This window comes from Pelobates fuscus, chromosome 8 (genome assembly GCF_036172605.1).
Source record: "Pelobates fuscus isolate aPelFus1 chromosome 8, aPelFus1.pri, whole genome shotgun sequence".
NCBI classification, from domain to species: Eukaryota; Metazoa; Chordata; class Amphibia; order Anura; family Pelobatidae; genus Pelobates; species Pelobates fuscus.
Genome location: NC_086324.1, coordinates 40708058 through 40727510, shown reverse-complemented (window position 1 = coordinate 40727510; position 19453 = coordinate 40708058). Strand labels below are relative to the sequence as shown.

The window sequence follows — 19453 nt, the reverse complement described above, 5'->3', positions numbered from 1 at the left end:
GAGACCAATTAAAACTTGAAATGCTGCTTTAAATTATCTTCCGGGAAAGGTAAAATCTCTTAACTTATAAAAGTAGAAATTATTTAAAGTGCAAACTCTGACCATTTGATAAGTTTAGATTAGGAAAAATAAATGATTTCTCTTACTAGTATCAAATGCTATCACAGTCTTTCCACTTTCCCTTATTCTATTATGACAACCGTAAAGAATATTGTTCACAGCAGAGTAGTTTAGCTTTCCTTAACATGAAGTGAAGGCTACATTAATATATGCTAGTTTTAAGATCAATGGGGACACCTGATTTCATAAGATGTTAAGATCAATAGATATATGGGAAATATAATTATTTAGCTGACAAAATATAGAAGTAAAGCCCATAATGTACAGTAGTCCAGACAGAAGTAAAACAATGACATTTTATTTAGAGATATTGTAGTGTTAGAGTTTGTGGACTGGATGTGGTCCATATTTTAATAAATCTTTCAGAAGGGGGTGGGTTAGGTCTCCAAGAATAGGAGTGAGACAGATTGACGTGAGAACCATTAAAAATTATGTAGAGCACTAAGTTGGACCTCACTATCGGACGCTAAAACTACACTTTAGCAAAACCCCAGGTTCTAAAGGGTTTGAATGAAGGGCTTATAGTATATAGTAAAGTGTTGTATTTTATTTGTATCCCACAAACTAATTTGTATTATTACAAGAGCCCCGAGTGTATTGCTCCACACTCTCCTATGAGCCATGTTAAACGTCAACGAAATTTAAAGACAATTGTAGTGTTTTGGTGCCACCTGCTGTATGCATTGCTAGACTGCAACAGTAGGAATTCCCTATTAGGACAGCTTGAGCTGCAATTACTTATAGCTTGATTTTTATAAGGTTTTCCTTGCTTCTTATAGGATTGTGAAGGTCAGACTTTACAGGTCTTTGCTATACACACGTATTAAACTTCTTACTTTGTACAGGCAAGGATTAGAAGTTAGGAGCAGAAGCAAAATAATCTCAGATTTAACAGCCACAAAGAGTTACTAGCCAAATAAATTCATTGCTAATGGCTTAGATTCATTTATAGATTAACTTATTCAACATCAAAGGGAAAAAAGGGGTTTTCATTTTCAAATATAAATGCTGTGTAACAAATTGGAAAAAAAAAAAAAAAGCATAAAACCAGCTTGTGCGTTCAGCCTGCTAAACTCCACAGTTACATCACATTTTACGGTTTAATTTCAGCAGGAATCTTACAGAGGCTAATAAATCAATGGTAAAATCAAATACTAATATACTGCCACTGTGTGACTCAATATACACACTGTCAGGATGGACCCCATTGAGGCAGAAATATGTAAAATGATTGAGAGATGGATTGAACAAGCTTTGAATGGCTAGGTTAAACTCGACTAACGAAGGAGGAAAAGAGAGAGGCAGAGAGACTGGACAGTTCGATCATAACCTAGGGTGAACTGAAGTAAAAAAGCCAAAATATCTAGACAGGCGGCAAAACAAGGCTAAACAAAATACAAGCTGGGAGAAGAAATGTCACAAAGGAAACGGCCAAGTCACAAGGAGCATATCTGCGGATTTTACTAAAATAGCACAAGCTAAGGACAAGGTGTGTAGGGGAGCTGCGGTTGCATTGCTTGCTGTCAACAATTAATGGGGTGAGCATGTGTGTAGTGAGTGTTGCAGGTCATGTCAGAGTATGTGCAGTGTTACTGGATGATGTGGAACACAAGCCAGCATCCATAGATTGTACAGCACTACCACAGGAAGCTGCAAGTGAGCTCCTAGTATCTAAGGACTGGCTCATACGGAAAACCAGAACCGGCGCTTGAATATTTGGAAAAGAGGTCTATGGAGACAGTTCTCCAATGGAAAATGCCCCATTTACATAGTAGGTTTTGGACTTTCTTACTGACCCCTAGTATAGCCAAGGGCATACAGTGCCTTGCAAAACTATTCACCCCCCTGGACTTTTTAAGTTCAATGTTTTATTAATCTGAATGTTATGTGATGGATCAGAACACAATAGTCTAAGTTAGTCAAGTGAAATGAGAAAAATATGTACATAAAACATTGTTTTAGAAATAGAAAACAGAAAATTGACATGTGCGTATGTATTCACCCCCTTTGTTATGAAGCCCATAAAAAGCTCTGGTGCAACCAATTACCTTCAGAAGTCACATAATTAGTGAAATGATGTCCACCTGTGTGCAATCTAAGTGTCACATGATCTGTCATTACATATACACACCTTTTTTGAAAGGCCCCAGGGGCTGCAACACCTAAGCAAGAGACACCACTAACCAAACACTGCCATGAAGACCAAGGAACTCTCCAAACAAGTAAGGGACAATGTTGTTGAGAAGTACAAGTCAGGGTTTGGTTATAAAAAAAATATCCTAATCTTTGATGATCCCCAGGAGCACCATTAAATCTATCATAGCAAAATGGAAAGAACATGGCACAACAGCAAACCTGCCAAGAGACAGCCACCCACCAAAACTCACGGACCGGGCAAGGAGGGAATTAATCAGAGAGGCAGCACAGAGACCTAAGGTAACCCTGGAGGAGCTGCAGAGTTCCACAGCAGAGAATGGAGTATCTGTACATGGGACGACAATAAGCCGTACGCTCCATAGAGTTGGCAGAGTGGCCAGAGTGGCCAGAAGAAAGCCATTACTTTCAGCAAAAAACAAAATGGCACGTTTTGAGTTTGCGAAAAGGCATGTGGGAGACTTCCAAAATGTATGGAGGAAAGTGCTCTGGTCTGACGAGACTAAAATTGAACATCAAAGAAAACGCTATGTCTGTCACAAACCCAACACATCGCATCACCCAAGGAACGCCATCCCCACAGTGAAACAGGCTGGTGGTAGCATCATGCTGCGGGGATGTTTTTCAGCAGCCGGGACTGGGAAACTGGTCAAAGTTGAGGGAAAGATGGATGGTGCTAAATACAGGGATATTCTTGAACAAAACATGTACCACTCTGTGTGTGATTTGAGGCTAGGATGGAGGTTCACCTTCCAGCAGGACAATGACCCCAAACACAAACACTTGGGTGGTTTAAGGGGAAACATGTAAATGTGTTGGCATGGCCTAGTCAAAGCCCAGACCTCAATCCACTAGAAAATCTGTGGTCAGACTTAAAGATTGCTGTTCACAAGCGCAAACCATCCAACTTGAAGGAGCTGGAGCAGTTTTGCAAGGAGGAATGGGCAAAAATCCCAATGGTAAGATGTGGCAAGCTCATAGAAAAGCGACTTGGAGCTGTGATTGCCGCAAAAGGTGACTCTACAAAGTATTGATGCACAGTACTATTCACATTGACCTTTTCTGTTATTTTGACCGATTTGTTGTTTGCTTCACAATAAAAAAAAAAATCTTCAAAGTTGTGGGCATGTTCTGTAGATTAAATGATGCAAATCCTCAGACAATCCATGTTAATTCCAGGTTGTGAGGCAACAAAACCAAAAATGCCAAGGGGGGTAAATACTTTTACAAGGCACTGTAGCTGTGGAATCCAGCTTTCGAGTGGCCAAGTCCCCAAAATCACCAGCGGATGTTCCTCGAAATTTATTGGTGAGGTTCCGCGCAGAGGTGGACAAGGCTGCAGTGATGACCACAGCTCAGGCCTCTCCAACATTTGCATTTGAGGACTATATGCTTTCCTTTTATGGAGCCTTCTACCGATCTACTATAGTCAGGAGGTAAACGCTTAGACCCATTACCAAGTTTTCAGAGACAAGAACATCGTGTACTGAGGTGCAGGCTGAATGCCTACCATGGCGACATACAACTCTAAGTATCGGATATCTCAGGGACAAATGCCTTTGTCGCAGCCATGGGACTTTGCCTACTACTGCCTCTTTACTAAGTGGTTGCAGTGTGGCGCGCCAGAATGTGGATAATATCCAGCTGTTCTATTCTGCAGGAAAACAGCCTAATTCTCTACAGCAACCAGCTACGGCAATTATCTAAGTTGGGTGGGCTCTAGGGCTTATTTAAAGCCACTTGTTTTACCCACAGTTTGACTTTACTCTTTAGTTCAAATGCTATTCTTTTACTTTATATTATTGTTAATGTCTATACAAACAAGTACCATAACTGCATAGCAGTCTAGGCCTAATCCTTCCCGGTTTGCTTCTACTACCAGAGTAGCCTCCCCACACCACCCAGCATCTGACCGAGCCTTTAGGTGTGATGATTATAGTGGCAAACAGAACCTTGCCATGGGCTTTTGGAGAGGCCTGCTTGCCAGCCTCCTGCCAAAAGACTATGGGTCAGGTCAGCGACCCATATTTTATTCCCCCTAGTTTGGCACTTTCCATTTGTGCGCATAGAACCAAATGCTAGCTCCCTGGCGGCCGTTCGCATGGACGAAAACCGCTAATAGACTTCAGGGGGACTTAGCTGCGAATGCCCTGGAACTATTTTCGTCATGAAGAATTTGCAGTTCCCGGTCGGTCCCCCAGCGGCAATTAGCTGCAATTTTATGGAACTGTTTTCAGCATGAAGATTTTGCGGTTCCTGGTCAGTCCCCAGCGGGGCACTTAGCCGCGATTCTACAGAACTGTTTTGGGCATGGGACCATGCGTGCGGTCGGTCAAACTTTGACTTCAAGGAAATTCCTGAACTACTGAACCGATCTGGGTGATTCTTGGATATGTTGGTCACCTAGAAAGTTGTAATATTTGTGTCTGGAGATAATTGAGCTTAGTGCAGTTTCTAACTCAATTATCTCCCAGTCAAAGGGGAGGGATTGTCTTATGTTGTATGGGAGTATCCTGGACCTGAAAGCCAATGTAATAGCATGTATGTTTTTACTGTAGTCTACTCTCAATTCCAGGGGGGAGTGCCCCCTGCATGGGGACTTGCATAAAAGGCCAGTGTCGCTACCAATAAACCAGTTATACTTCACCCTCCACACAGATCCTCGTCTTGGGATTGTAGGGAACCGCTATACCAGCTATATCACTAGCTCTTGTAAGAGCTATCCTGCTAAACTCTATAAATAACTAACTAAAGTACGTTTTTGTGAATTTTCTTTAAAATTCTAAACCAACAGTGTCGGGAACTGAAAAGTAGTTCCTAGTTACTATTGCAAGGGTAAAATATATTGACGGACTTGTCTTAAACACTGTACTCCTGGGACTCTCATCAAGAATACATTTGCTTTGTCACCCAGTCAACAGATCGTATTTCGGACTTCCTGAAAGCTGGAGAGATCTTCTTCTCCTCATCTAGCTATCAGGACTGGAAAATTGAAATAATGTTTTACGAAGTAGCTCAGAGAGATACAGACAGGCACTGTACCCAAATGAACAAGCTATGCACTTAATTTAAGATAATGAGGGATAACAGTGTTACCAATATACAATGACAGACAAATTGATATAATGTATAGTGATATAAGTATAGATTATCTATAGTGAGAGCACAAATTAAAGCACAAGTCTTGGGGCAGCTGGAGAAAACGTAGTGAGAAATATTGTGAAATGCAGTAAGATAAAAAGTTACAAGTGGGTGCAAGGTGAAATAAACCTGAAAGAATGTTACATTTATCCACAAAAGTAAATGAACTAACAGAAAATAAAATACAATCCATAACATATACTGAGAGCACCAGTATGGCAATCATACGGTGTCATGGCGCCATATAAAAGCTCCTGTGATCCAATATGCTTCTATAAAACAATGTGATACATGATAGAAATAAAATTAACAGCACAAAGCAGTTGGTAGGCACTCTGTTACTCCAAATGGCATTCTTTTGGAGAAAACGTTGATCTAAAGAGTTTTCAACATACGATACGTTATAGTCCAAACATTATTCAGCATGGAATATGGATTATGTGGCATGAGGCTGTGTATTCATGCAAAATTTATATAATTCCAGTGCGGGGGGGGGGGGGGGGGTGGGGGGGGGGGAGGGGAAGACCTAGCACCACTATAGCCCAGAAGTCATATTTTGTGGTTTCGGGTCCAGAAGTTATAATCTGGGTAACCACAAGATCAATTCTAAACATCAGTAACAGGCGTACTAGCTTTGCTGGGGGGACCTCCTGAGGATCACACACGAAGCCAGATGCCCTGCTTTTGCGGATCGCCTGCCAAATTGCCCCTGGCATGCCAAGTGTGGCGGAAACAACCTGGCCACTGGAGGAGCCTGGTTGCCCACTTCTTGCCCCTGGACTATGGCCCTGCATTAAAAACCTTTTATTTTCCCTATGTGAGCAGTGTTACCCCAGATAGCTAAGCCATGGAGCCCATTTGTATACCGAAAGACTATGGGAAAGACTTTGGCTCCATGGCGATTGAACTGTATGGATGTGATCTGAGCACCATCCGGTATAATGTGCGCTCAGATCTAAGCTATCTGGGGATATGTAGAATGTGTATGTTCTATGTGATAAATGTAACAGTATGTATTTTTGTGTCTTTTATTGTCCTTTGTCTGAAATGTGGTTAATGGAGTTTTGCCTCTGTCCTTGGAGATAATTGGATTACTTCCCAATTATCTCCAGGACAGAGTGGAGGGATTGCAATGCATTGTGGGAGTGTTTTAACCCTGTGTGTCTGTGATTGGTCACTGTCCAATATATGTCCCAGTCTTCCATCTGGTCCCCTAGGGGAGTGTCCACCAGGTGGGAGACCTGCATAAAAGCCAGGCAGGTAGCCCAAGTAAATCAGTTCTGCTTGACCCTAATCCAAAGTGTTGTCTCGTTCTTGGGGGGGGGATTGGATTGTATGCTGCTACACTACGACTACCAGGAGTGTAAACTGATTGCATGGTTTTTCCTGTTCGGGAGTTTGGAGCATTCCCCTGGTTCCAGTTCGGGAGATTGGTGATTGCATGTGTTTGCAGTTCGGGAGATTGGTGATTGCATGTGTTTGCAGTTCGGGAGATTGGTGATTGCATGTGTTTGCAGTTCGGGAGATTGGTGATTGCATGTGTTTGCAGTTCGGGAGATTGGTGATTGCATGTGTTTGCAGTTCGGGAGATTGGTGATTGCATGTGTTTGCAGTTCGGGAGATTGGTGATTGCATGTGTTTGCAGTTCGGGAGATTGGTGATTGCAGTAGCTGTCTGTGCATCTGGAAAGGGGAATATCGCCTAAACGTTTTTTAACCTCTTGTGTGCAAAACGGTCCATTACACCAAGGTTTAGCCCTGGTGAGTAGAAATTCACCCCTAGAGTGTATACTATGGCTTGAAGTGGTAAGTAAAGATTAAGGCCTGCCTAGTAGCACATGACTATAAATGTTAAGCCCTGTTTTGCTCAATGCTATCATGAAGCTTAGTGGAAGCCTCAGACACGTTGCAGGTTACTATGAGGCAGTGGAACAGTTATCTACACTATGTATGTGGCTATCACTGAGTTTCCCAAGTAATGTTGAGTTAGATTGTTTGGGTATAATTGAACTTTTTTGTAAAATACATTGTTCAAGGCTATAGACAGCCTCACACCAAAACTACTGCCCAAAATTATTCCTCCATAATTATTTGCCTAAAGGAATTTATGCTACAATACACTTTATTATAAGTGAAATAATGCTTTAATCCTGCAATACTTGATTTTTGTTTCATTGTGAATAAACACACATATTTTCAATCAAAATTATATTCGGCATTGACTCCATCACATCGAGATGTAATGGTGAAAGGATGGATGGGAGAACTTCCAAAGCCAGATGCTGACAACATGGAGAGATTCCGATGCCCACTCACATTTTTCATATGGCAAGATGTCGGTGAGGGCAGCATTGTGAAACTAGGGGGGAAGTAGGGCCTTTCATCAACAATAATTAACTCTGCCACAGCACAGCCACAGCAAGTGTCAATCATAAAATGATGGAATTATCATTTCTGTCCAACGTTAACTCTGTTGCAGATCCATACACATACATTATGCAATATCAAACTACTTAATAGATGGTATTCATCACACAACAGATTGCACTGTGAACCAAGAATTGACTATCATGGCAGAGTAAGAATAGTGATGAAGAAAAATCACACAGAGGAGAAAATAAAACATTTATGGCTGGAAGAGACTAAATTGTGGAAAATTAAAGACTGTATCTCGGAACAAGCAGACATATTTTTGAAGAATGTAAAAGAGCTCTGCAAGCTGGAATGCCAGAATGGTTGTAAGAATGATGGAGATCAGTAATTGTAATTTTTGTTCTATTGTTTTAATGCTTTTATTAAAGACACACTACAATGCTCCTGCAAAAGTTACAAAAGTGCCAAAACGCATAGGGCAGAGACAGTCTCTACCTAAATTGGTGATGGTTTCCGATATGCTAATGACGCTTGTTTTAAGTAACATAGAATACATTCACATATGTTTTTATTCATAGAAACATAGACATAGAAACATAGAATGTGACGGCAGATAAGAACCATTCGGCCCATCTAGTCTGCCCAGTTTTCTAAATACTTTCATTAGTCCCTGGCATTATCTTATAGTTAGGATAGCCTTATGCCTATCCCACGCATGCTTAAACTCCTTTACTGTGTTAACCTCTACCACTTCAGCTGGAAGGCTATTCCATGCATCCACTACCCTCTCAGTAAAGTAATAATTGGCATCCTGCACTATTACCCTGTTTCATATTTTTTTATATTCTGCTATAGCTGGGAGAGGTGTTCTATCTTAAGGCAATACTTGTTATACCTCTCTGGTACCAGAAGGTATTATACCATTTCCATTTTTGTCTCATGCAGGACTGGCTGTATCTCCATATATATTTTTGTAAATTTCTGTGTTACAAGGGTGCCTGGAAGGAGTGAATTAAACATACTCCATCAGACTTAAGGGATGAAACGGAGTCCAGCGAGGAACAGAAATCTGCATTGATGCTTGGCACGACTCCTCTTACCACTCTAAGACAGACCACCAGCAGGGACTGCCCCCATCTGAGTCTTCTCTGTATGAGTTGGTTACCATGTGAAACATGTAGGTTTGAATATTAATTGAGTACCAGGGTCCATTGCTGCCAAGAGTTACCCAGATGCCCTTTTATACCCATAAATCTTGCAAATTATTTATAGACATATAGCAACATACTTCCTTCTTTTTCTTTTCTTCTTCCTTTCGTTTTTTCTCCTCCCTTATCTGAGCCAATCTTTGTTTCTTACGTTCCAATTCAGCCTTCAGCTCACTTTTGTCAGACATGATGAACGCCCTACTGAAAATAAAGGAGAGTAATTTCAGTGCTATATTTATGCCCGCAGATCAACTAGCTCTCAGAACAATGCATGCTTGTCATAGTAAGGTGTCTGTCACACCAGATTTTATATTCATAGTCTGCAACTATATTTGGAAGAACAAAATTCTACAGAGATTGTCTAAACACATCGAAAAGATTGCAGGCTATCGTTGGCACCCCCAGCTGTTACAGACTACATTTCCCATGATGCTGCTGAAAATCAATGTAAGCTTGGCAGTCTAGAACAGTTGGAGTGCCAACGATTAAATATGAAACCTACTAACACATAGCAAGAAATACTAAATGAAAAGCAATAACAAAGAAAATAATACCCAATTTTATAAATTTCACACACTTCAAAAAAATGTGACTACCCTTTGCTTGCTGTCAAGGGCTTCAGTAAAGAGTAAATAGATATTTCCTTCTGCTAAAAGCTTCTAAATGCAGCTTATGTTACCTGTTTGAATACCGTGTGCTATTCAGAAATAAGAAGAAATAGGACAACTGCAAGACAAACCTTTTGCAAAATTTTGTACACAAGACTGGCACAGCTCAGGGAGCAGATGCCATGCAGGGAAGTGTAATGTTCGCTTATGTTCTATTTTGCATTGTATTTGCAAAAATGTGGGTTTTCAGAAACACTAATTATTCCCAGTTCCTTTGTGTAATAGATTGTATTATACACAAGGGATGTGTCACTTGGAGGAAGCCTATTGTCACTTCCCTTACAACATCCAGTAAAATAATGCTGATCAAGATAAAAGAGAACACAAACAAATAGTATTGTCGCCATCAGAGTGCATCAATTTATTCTACAATTATAGGAGGAACAACCAGTACCTACAAAGTACACCAAATTAAAAGGAACACTTACATGTATTCCTGACACTATAGAGGTAAAATTAATATTTAGGTGCCTGTCCCATAAGTTGCAGGAAAAGTCAGTGTTTTCAATAAAAAAAAAAAAAAGGCACAGGCAATAGACACCTGAACAACGACTTTACGCTGCAGTTGTTCTGGTGACTATAGTGTCCCTTTAAACCTCACAGTAATGCCATTCTACTGTAATAGTTATAGTGTTTCTTTAATATTAAAACAAAAACAATAATAGATCTAAATCAGGTCATCATTTAATGCGCCCTGTTCGATTTAGAAAAGAATGACAGTGGGAGGACAGTATTACATATCTAACATGAATACAATGACATTAAATTAACACATTACAACAGAGGCTATAGAAATTGTGTCAGCAACACACCAATACAAGGAAACTATTTGTCAGTGATATCTGGTTATAGTAACATGTACTGATTGCCGAACAATGCTTTCTTTATACCATCTCAGGGCCTCTTTATACAGCAATAGTCACACTTTATAAATGCTCTTGATATCCCATGATGAGATCTCAAGTAAGGACTAAAGTGATAAACTAGCAGGCCTTCAATACAGACAACCTTCTTATTAAGAGCCATATAAGAAGAAAAAACACTATTTGAAGCCACTCTGTCGCCTTCTGGGGTCTTTGCATACTCTGCAAAGACCCCAGATGACTGCTTCTCTTGTATTCCAGTGGCTGTGTGTGGCAGGGGAACATAGGTATAACTTACCTCTACCTGTCCCTCACAGGCATCGCCATTTTCTTCCCACAAGATTCTTCATTCAAAGAGCCATTCTATCCTCAGCTGTCACTAGTGACAGTTAAGGGCTTGACAAAAGGTAGCTCTGCTCTCAATCAAGCCAAAAGACTTGTAATAGTATGGAGTATATCTCGTTATATGACTTATTTGCATTGATTTTGTGTTATGAGTTTATACTTGCATATCAAATCCACCGTGACAGCCAGACATGGTCGCCCAAGAAGTGCCCAACAGGGAATTTGAACCTGGGTACTTTGCGGTCCTGGGCCTGCTTTACTACCTGTAAGCTACAGCAGCTCCTATTCCTCTGAGTATTTCTAGCCCTGTTCTATCTGATTATGTCTCCAGCACTAGCAGGTTGAACTTTTCCTGTGACTGCTCCTGTCCATCTCAGGGTCAGTTCATTGACTCTGGTTCCTGTATTTGTGTTCTTCACCCAGTGTTCTCCAGACGGCTCCTGATCTTGGCTTATCTTCATTTATCCTGACCTCTGGCATCCTCTGACCTTGGCTTCTTCTGGACGATCCTCCTGCTTGTGTCATTGCCTGTACTGAGACCTGGAGCTATATCCTGCACAGTCTCCGTGCACAGACTCACAAGCCAGGTGGCTTCTTATCTGGTCACTTTGGTTTACAAGGGTGAGCGTATATCTCTGCATACCGGATTCCACATCAGGTAAGATTCCTGACACCTACTATCAATGTGCCACCCTTTATTTTTTTTCTTATTATAAAAAGAACAGTTATTACAAGGACCGGTTGCATGAGCCGTTATCTGGTTCTAGTTCGAACTGCTTGTAAACAATCTGACCCAGAATCATGGGGTGGTTCCTGCAGCTTGCTAGCACCATAACAACAGCAAGTAATGGTTATGATACTTATAGTGCCCCTTTAATCCACCCCAGAGTAAAATTCATATGTATCTTTCCAGATACTCAGCATCTCCTCACAGCTGCATGGTCTGGAAGCTGACAGTATGTACGATTTTACTTAGTGCTACCGCAGTTGACACACGTGTAAAGTAAAGAGGGCAATTTGGTTTTCCTTTATTGATTACATATAAAAAACAAAAAAAACAAATGGCACATACATTTACAGAACACGTCATTTAAAAAAACAAAACCAAAAAAAAAACATTTTCTATAAGCAAAATAAGAGCTACAAAATAATACTAAAAGTAAAACAAAGCATTCACCCAGGTCCCTCTCCCATTGTTTTACATAGGCCTATTCCCCCCAAACCGTGTTTTCAGAGTAGATGCATTGCATATTCCCTCGTTGCAGAAGTTTTCAAAGAAAGAGAGTGCATCCACAGAACCATTTGGACACAATAATCCACAAATCATCAGGTACCCCGAGAGTCAGTGGGTGGAAGAGTTCCAAGACCAGGTCCAGCAAGTTTCCTTGCCCATCCTTCTCTGGAATGCTGTGAAAGTGCAAGTTGTTGCCGTTAGACCTATTAGATAGATCTTCAGAGGACTCTTAATTCCACCAGGCAAGTCCGCATGGCCATAGTGCCGTCGACCATTTGAGTGGGGGGTTCTACCACTCTGCCCTCCAGTATGGCAGTCCTCTGGCCCACAGCTTACACCTTCTCCTTAAAGTACTCGGTGCACTTGGGAAATTATTGCGCAATGATTTTATATTCCACCATCTGCTGCACAATATGTTCTGGCATGTGCAATGTCTCCTCCATCTCCACAGGTCCATCTTGGCTGCATGTCTGAGGCCTGCGTACTTTCTGCTAAGATTAGTGCGGATTGCAGGGAGCTCGGGGCAGAGACGCTCTCTCAAGCTGCTATACGGCTCGGAGTCCAAACAATTCACCCCCAAAGCAATGGTTTATGAATCGTAAAATGTCATTATGCTAAAGCTTTTTTTTTTTTTTTTTAAATATCTAAGTGCATGAGAAACAACTATTATTTCCTAAAATATCAGTCAGTCACAGAAATACTAGGCATTCTCAATGTACATGGTGCAAGGTTTCCTCAAAAAAGGATTGCAGGCAGGGGTAAGCACAGTAGGATCAACCATAAGGAAACCCTAGGCAGCTGCCTCAGGTCCAGGGGTTAGATAGGGCTCCCACAACCATGAATTTGCATTGCCTCATTCACAATCCCTATGTAAAGAATAAAGTGCATGAACTGGTAACCTACTTAGGGTCTTGTGGGATCTTAATCCTTCTCAAGAAGTAATGTTAAGTTAGTTTACCTGAACTCATATAATAGAGTTTAAAGTCCCAGGTAATGAGAAAAAAGGAAATATGTATGCAAAAAAAAATCATTAGTGACTTGCTCTATTTAGTGGACAAACAAGCCTTTAAACTGACTCAGTCCACTATGTTGGATTAGAATAGCATGATCAATTGTTCAGCTATATGGCAAGAATCATATTCCAAAACGCTGATATGTCAATTTTCTTCAAGAGACACACACTTAGCAGTCCACTAAATGCAGCATCGCAGAGATGCGTGAATACGTAAGATTGAAACTTAAACAATAAGAGAGTTTTTGGCCTCTTTTTCGTAGACTGATGATAAGGATCAAGGGCTTCATTATCAAGGAACCATCATTTTAAGCATGATTTTTTATTTTTATTTTCCCTTTAACCCCTTGACGCAGGACGGTTCAGGACCGTCATCGGCATTTTTTCATTGCCGACCGACGACGGTCCTGAACCGTCCTAAATTTAAAATGTACTTACCCGGCGGCGATCGGCGGTGCTCCCGTTGTGGGGAGACTGCCTGCAGCCCAGACAGTCTCCCCATGGCGGATTAGGACCCCTGTGGCCATGTGATCGCTCAACAGGGCGACCACATGGTCACAATAGGTGTCCATGTGTCTACCTGCAGGGGGACTGTCTGTGCTGACAGGCAGTCTCCCTGCTAGTGTAAAATCAGAAAAAAAATTAAAGTTATAGTTAATAAATAAAAAATTATTATTATGTGTGTATATATATGATATATAGACATATATTATACCTATATAATATATGTCTATATATCATATATATAATGTCATGCTAAGTGTATTTTTATATTAATATGTACATATATTAATATAAAAATACACTTATAATTAAATTACACACACACACACACACACATATATATATATATATATATAATAAAATACAAATAAGTAATTTAAATTAAACTAAACATGTAAAAATAATAATAAAAATTTTTAAAAAAATTATATATCTATACGAAATTTTATTCTAACTGTATTTTGATATTAATATATATATTTATATCAAAATACACTTAGAATGAAATTGTATACATATCTATGTATATATAAATAAATAAAAAGAATACGAACTATTCATATGTCCATATACAAAATTACATAAATAATTATATAAATAAATATACACATAGACTTCAAATATATAAATATGCATATATATTTAAATTCTTCGTGCGTATTTATGTAATATTTTTACATAATTAAGTTATTCTATTGATTGCAATTTGAGGGACCTGCCTGCCAACCCAGGCCGAACGTCCAGAGAATTTAATTTGCCATCACTGTATTTTACCCTGTAACGTTCTACGACACCCTAAAACCTGTACATGGGGGGTACTGTTTTACTCGGGAGACTTCGCTGAACACAAATATTAGTGATTCAAAACAGTAAAACATATCACAGCGATGATATTGTCAGTGAAAGTGACTTTTTTTGCATTTTTCACACACAAACAGCACTTTTACTGATGATATAATTGTTGTGATACATTTTCCAGTTTTGAAACACTAATATTTGTGTTCAGTAAAGTCTCCTGAGTATAACAGTACCCCCCATGTACAGGTTTTATAGCGTTTTTGAAAGTTACAGGGTCAAATATATGGGTCAAATATTTTTACATTGAAAATGGCCAGGTTGGTTACGTTGCCTTTGAGAGCGTATGGTAGCCCAGGAATGAGAATTACCCCCATGATGGCATACCATTTGCAAAAGAAGACAACCCAAGGTATTGCAAATGGGGTATGTCCAGTCTTTTTTAGTAACCACTTAGTCACAAACACTGGGCAAAATTAGCGTTCAATTTAGTTTTTTACTTTTTTCGCACACAAACAAATATGAACGCTAACTTTGGCCAGTGTTTGCGACTAACTGGCTACTAAAAAAGTCTGGACATACCCCATATTGAATACCCTGGATTGTCTACTTTAAAAAAAATATGTACATGTGGGGTGTTATTCAGCAATTTATGACAGATAATAGTGTTACAATGTCACTATTGATACATTTTAAAAATGTATGTTTTGAAACCGCAATATCCTACTTGTACTTATAGCCCTATAACATGCAAAAAAATAGCAAAAAGCATGTAAACACTGGGTATTTTTAAACTCAGGACAAAATTTTGAATCTATTTAGCAGTTTTTTTCCATTCGCTTTTGTAGATGAGTAAAAGATTTTTCACATAAAAGTCAAAAAACATGTATTTTTTTCAATTTTTCCATTTTTTATAAAATTAAATTACATGAGATTATATAAATAATGGTATGTAAAGAAAGCCCCTTTTGTCCTGAAAAAAACAATATATAATTTGTATGGGAACAGTAAATGAGAGAGCGGAAAATTACAGCTAAACACAAACACCACAAAAGTGTAAAAAGATGCCTGGTCGCAAATGTACAACATCGCAAAAACAGTCCGGTCCTTAAGGGGTTAAGGTTATACTTCCTAAACATAATCAAGGATCAGAAGGGGCAGGGAGGCCTATTACCTCATTCAGCTGTGAGGTGGCCCTAGCTAGAGGATCCACTAACTCTAAAGTATGTAGAGGACATGGGACTGGGCATCTCAAAGTCCTTTACTAAGTGGGTCTTGGAGACATCCTTAGCACACGAGGAGCCTGCTAGGATGGACATGCACAACATAAGTAAATGTTGCATAATTTATTAATTATAAAGCAAAAAAACAAAGATTCTAAATTATTGCTGTGTTTTTAGAGGTGGGGGGAGAGGGGGCTTACTGCCAAAATGTGTTTTAGGCAGATGTTGGGGTGTATTAACAGGATAGAGAGACTGCAAGTACTTTTATAGTTTTTTTTATTTTATTTATTCCATAGGAACAATAATGTTGAAGTTTCAGTTTAATTCCTTTACTCTTATATGCTGCTATGCCTTTTAATAAAGTCTTTGTGAAATACAGTAACACTTTTCTTGTTTAACTTATGAAGAGCATATCAAGGAAGCCACAATGCGTCAATCTTTCGGTCATTTCAACCGATAAAACAGATTAGAAAGTGTTACATAAAACAGTCACAAAACACTGATTCTCCACATTTCATAAACACCAGAGAAACAGCTTTGTTAATTTAATGCGTGTGCAAGTAAAATAGATTGACATACCTTGTTATTTGTCCAGAATGTCAAGGGCACTTGCTATATAATGTTCTGTAATGCAAACAGATTCCATTTAAAAGCCATTATACATATAAAATAAGCAATAGAAAATGGAAACATAGAAAAACGAATTTTTCACTTAAAAATGCCTGTGAGCTTGCGTCATTATGACAGCAATGGTGATTCAGTACTGCCATATGGTCATATTCTACAAATATTTTGGAGAGATAATAAGAAAGTGAAACATCATCATGTTAATATATCCAGATTAGAGGGGTGAATTATACTGGGCAGGGAGTTTTCCACACTTTATAAAACTGCTTTAAAACCAGAGAAGGGGCTACGATATTTTCCTATCCAACCACCATAACCACTACAGTAAGCTTCAAAGTAACAGGGCTTACAGTTTCCCTTTAAAAACATATGCCGAGTTGAATCTGAATCATTTCCAATCTATGGCTAAACTGTGCATGGCAGAATAATCCTAAGGAATACCAATGATTTTCTAAAATGTATTTTGCCGATATATTTTTATCTTGGAGTAAAGCATGGCTTATTACACCTTATAGAGACTACAGTCATTGCATATTTCCTGTTCCTTCAAGATGAGATCAGCAAACTGGAGGTTTCTATTGGATGTCATGTGTTTTCCTGCCTGTAGGATGCTGAGAACACTAGATGCAGCGATATCTGGTACCAAAATAGTGCAGGTTAGTGTAAGTCAAAGCCAGATATCTAGCCATTGTAAAACTACAACTCCCATGAATTTACAGGCTTGCAGAGCATCATAGGAGTTTAATTTCTATAACAGCTGGAGGGATGCCTGTTGGCGACCACTGGTGTAGGAGATGCAAGGATTCAAGAGTTCCAGAATTATGCCTGCACCAGAGGAGTAGGGAATAGTATATAATATATATCACATGGTCTCCCTGATATTTAGTCTGGATAGCACATTTGCAGCAAATCTAAAAGTAACCAGTTGTAATAATTTACTAGCAGAGTCTTACTAAAACAATGGATTGTGGACATGTAGTTAATTTTAACACCTCTCCCATTAAGTTTGTTCAAGCTATAAAGATAAAAGGAGGGTTCACAGTGAGTCACCGGACCCACACCCAGTGCCTGCTGTCTAGATTCAATACATAGGAAGAAGCATAATGCACTGTCTAGCAGCCAATGAAAAAGCTTGTACTATGAACCATGCACATTGGAGAGGAGTTTCTAACCAATGACACTGAGCACAGGTGTATACAAAATGTGAGAAAACATCTATAAGGCTTTGAAGAAATGTGTAAAACTGTCTGAATTTTTTTTTATAATCATTGCAGACTTGGGGTTTATTCATTACGCTGGGAATTGTGGTGAATTGACAAATTAATAGCAGCATTAAAGCGTTATTCCAAGCACCATGACCACATCACTGATTTAAAGTGGCCATGGTGCCTGGAGTTTTAATGTGCAACATTTCACTATTAAAATGTTTACTTTAAGAGTTAACTCACACCTATAGCTGTGTTACTGGGGCATCATTTGCTAGCCCAGAAGGAGAGTCCTGGGTTGACTAATATTGATTCTGTGCATATTGGAAGACTGTCATCCGCACATAAACAATGATGGTGACCATGTTACCCATGTCCCCAGCCCCCCTACATCAATTCCCAGGCAGCTATGGGGAATGACATCTGCGGAGGAGGATCGGGCTGTGGGGAGAACTTGGCCTCTGCGCTGGAATAGAGGTACGTTTATGGGCTTTTTATATTTTTTTTGACCAGAAGGATTACTGAAAACAACAGATTTTTGGTTAGCGTAAGCCTTTGATGCAGAAATTGCCAAGGTGCAACAACAGCCACATTGGAAATCCTTGACCTTGTCATTTCAATTCACCCCAGTTCAGAATTTGATGAACACCTCAGAACACATATGAGGTGTTGACATACAAACATATAGTCTTTGACTATTCTCAGCTTAGTAAATAAATCTGTCCTATCTACACCAATAGCAGCAACAAGCCAGCAAGAGGGGGATTTGGGGAGCTGGTAACCCCACAATTGGGAGTGAAAACCTAAAATCTAAATTAAATCTAGTGAGGTTTATAAATGTCCAGCTTAAATATTGTCCAACTGTGTTTGACCAATTCCCCCACCACCACCACCACCACTGCATGCATGTATGTATAATGTGATGTGATTGATATTATCAATCCTGCAGCATTCCAGCTGCTGTGGACTACCTTTCCCACAATGCTCAGCCAGCCGGGTGAAACCTGATTTCATGAATAGAGGGATCCCCATGGACAGCAGTGTGGGGGGGGTCTCAGAGATCAATGTCCCTCCGCCGTGACACCCCATCCCTGTGCCTGGCTGTATCCCTCCGCCGCCGGTGCGGATGATCCCAGGCTGGCAATGACCAGTCACTGGCCGCTCCCTCCGCCCCGGCCCCGCAGGGCCTGATGCTGTGGGTCTCACACAGTCTCCCTTGGTAACCGTATCTGCCCCCCTCAGTCTGCACGGGCGGTACCCACCTCACAGATTGCCCCCCAAAACGTCTGGACGCCGAACTGTCTCCCTGTGAACCCCGCCCGCCGCGAACACACTGCCAGTGACTGGAGCTTGTACGGCAAGCGGAGAGGGACAAAGCAGCGCCGGCCTCGCAGCGATGACGTCATCCGCATGCACTGCCAGCCAGAGCTGGGAGACTGCATGCTCAGGATAGGGAGGGAGCCCTGACATTTAAAGGGACACTACAGTCACCCAGACCACTCCAGCTCAATGAAGTGGTCTGGGTGCCAGGTCCCTCAGGTTTGAACCCTTCTGATGCAAACATATCAGTGTCAGAGAAACCGCTATGTTTACATTTGGGGTTAATCCAGCCTCTAGTGGCTGTCTTCAGGACAGTTACTAGAGGCGCATCTGCGACGCTGGATGCGAATTTTGCACGCATTGCGCAGAGCGTCCATAGGAAAGCATTGAGAAATGCTTTCCTATGGACAGCTTGAATGGATGCGCGACACTTGCCACGCATGCGCATTCTGCTCCACTGACTGCGGCAGAGGGAGCTGACGTCGGCGGGGGGAGGAGAGGTCACCAGCACCGAGGGAGCCCAGCGCTGGATTAATGTAAGCTGCTGAAGGGGTTTTAACTCCTTCAGCGCCACTGGAGGGGGACCCTGAGGGTGGGGGCACCCTCGGGGCACTATAGTGTCAGGAAAACCGCTATGTTTTCCTGACACTATAGTGATCCTT

General features: G+C 40.5%; 1 protein-coding gene across 7 annotated transcripts in view; it reads right to left on the bottom strand.

The window, feature by feature from the left end:
- The window catches only part of DYNC1I2 (dynein cytoplasmic 1 intermediate chain 2), a 78414-nt gene extending 59563 nt beyond the window's left edge, over window positions 1-18851 (bottom strand). For 4 of the 7 annotated variants that reach the window (XM_063429725.1, XM_063429722.1, XM_063429723.1 and 1 more), the window contains exons 1-3: window positions 18734-18850; window positions 16219-16263; window positions 9076-9196 (exon numbers count right to left, since the gene is read on the bottom strand). In XM_063429725.1, coding sequence (XP_063285795.1) covers window positions 9076-9183 — 108 coding nt within the window. In that variant the 5' untranslated portion in view covers window positions 9184-9196; window positions 16219-16263; window positions 18734-18850. Of the gene's footprint in view, window positions 1-9075; window positions 9197-16218; window positions 16264-18733 lie in introns of all 7 variants that reach the window. The other 3 variants (XM_063429719.1, XM_063429721.1, XM_063429720.1) reach the window with 2 other exon arrangements.
- Window positions 18852-19453: the final 602 nt, after the last annotated feature.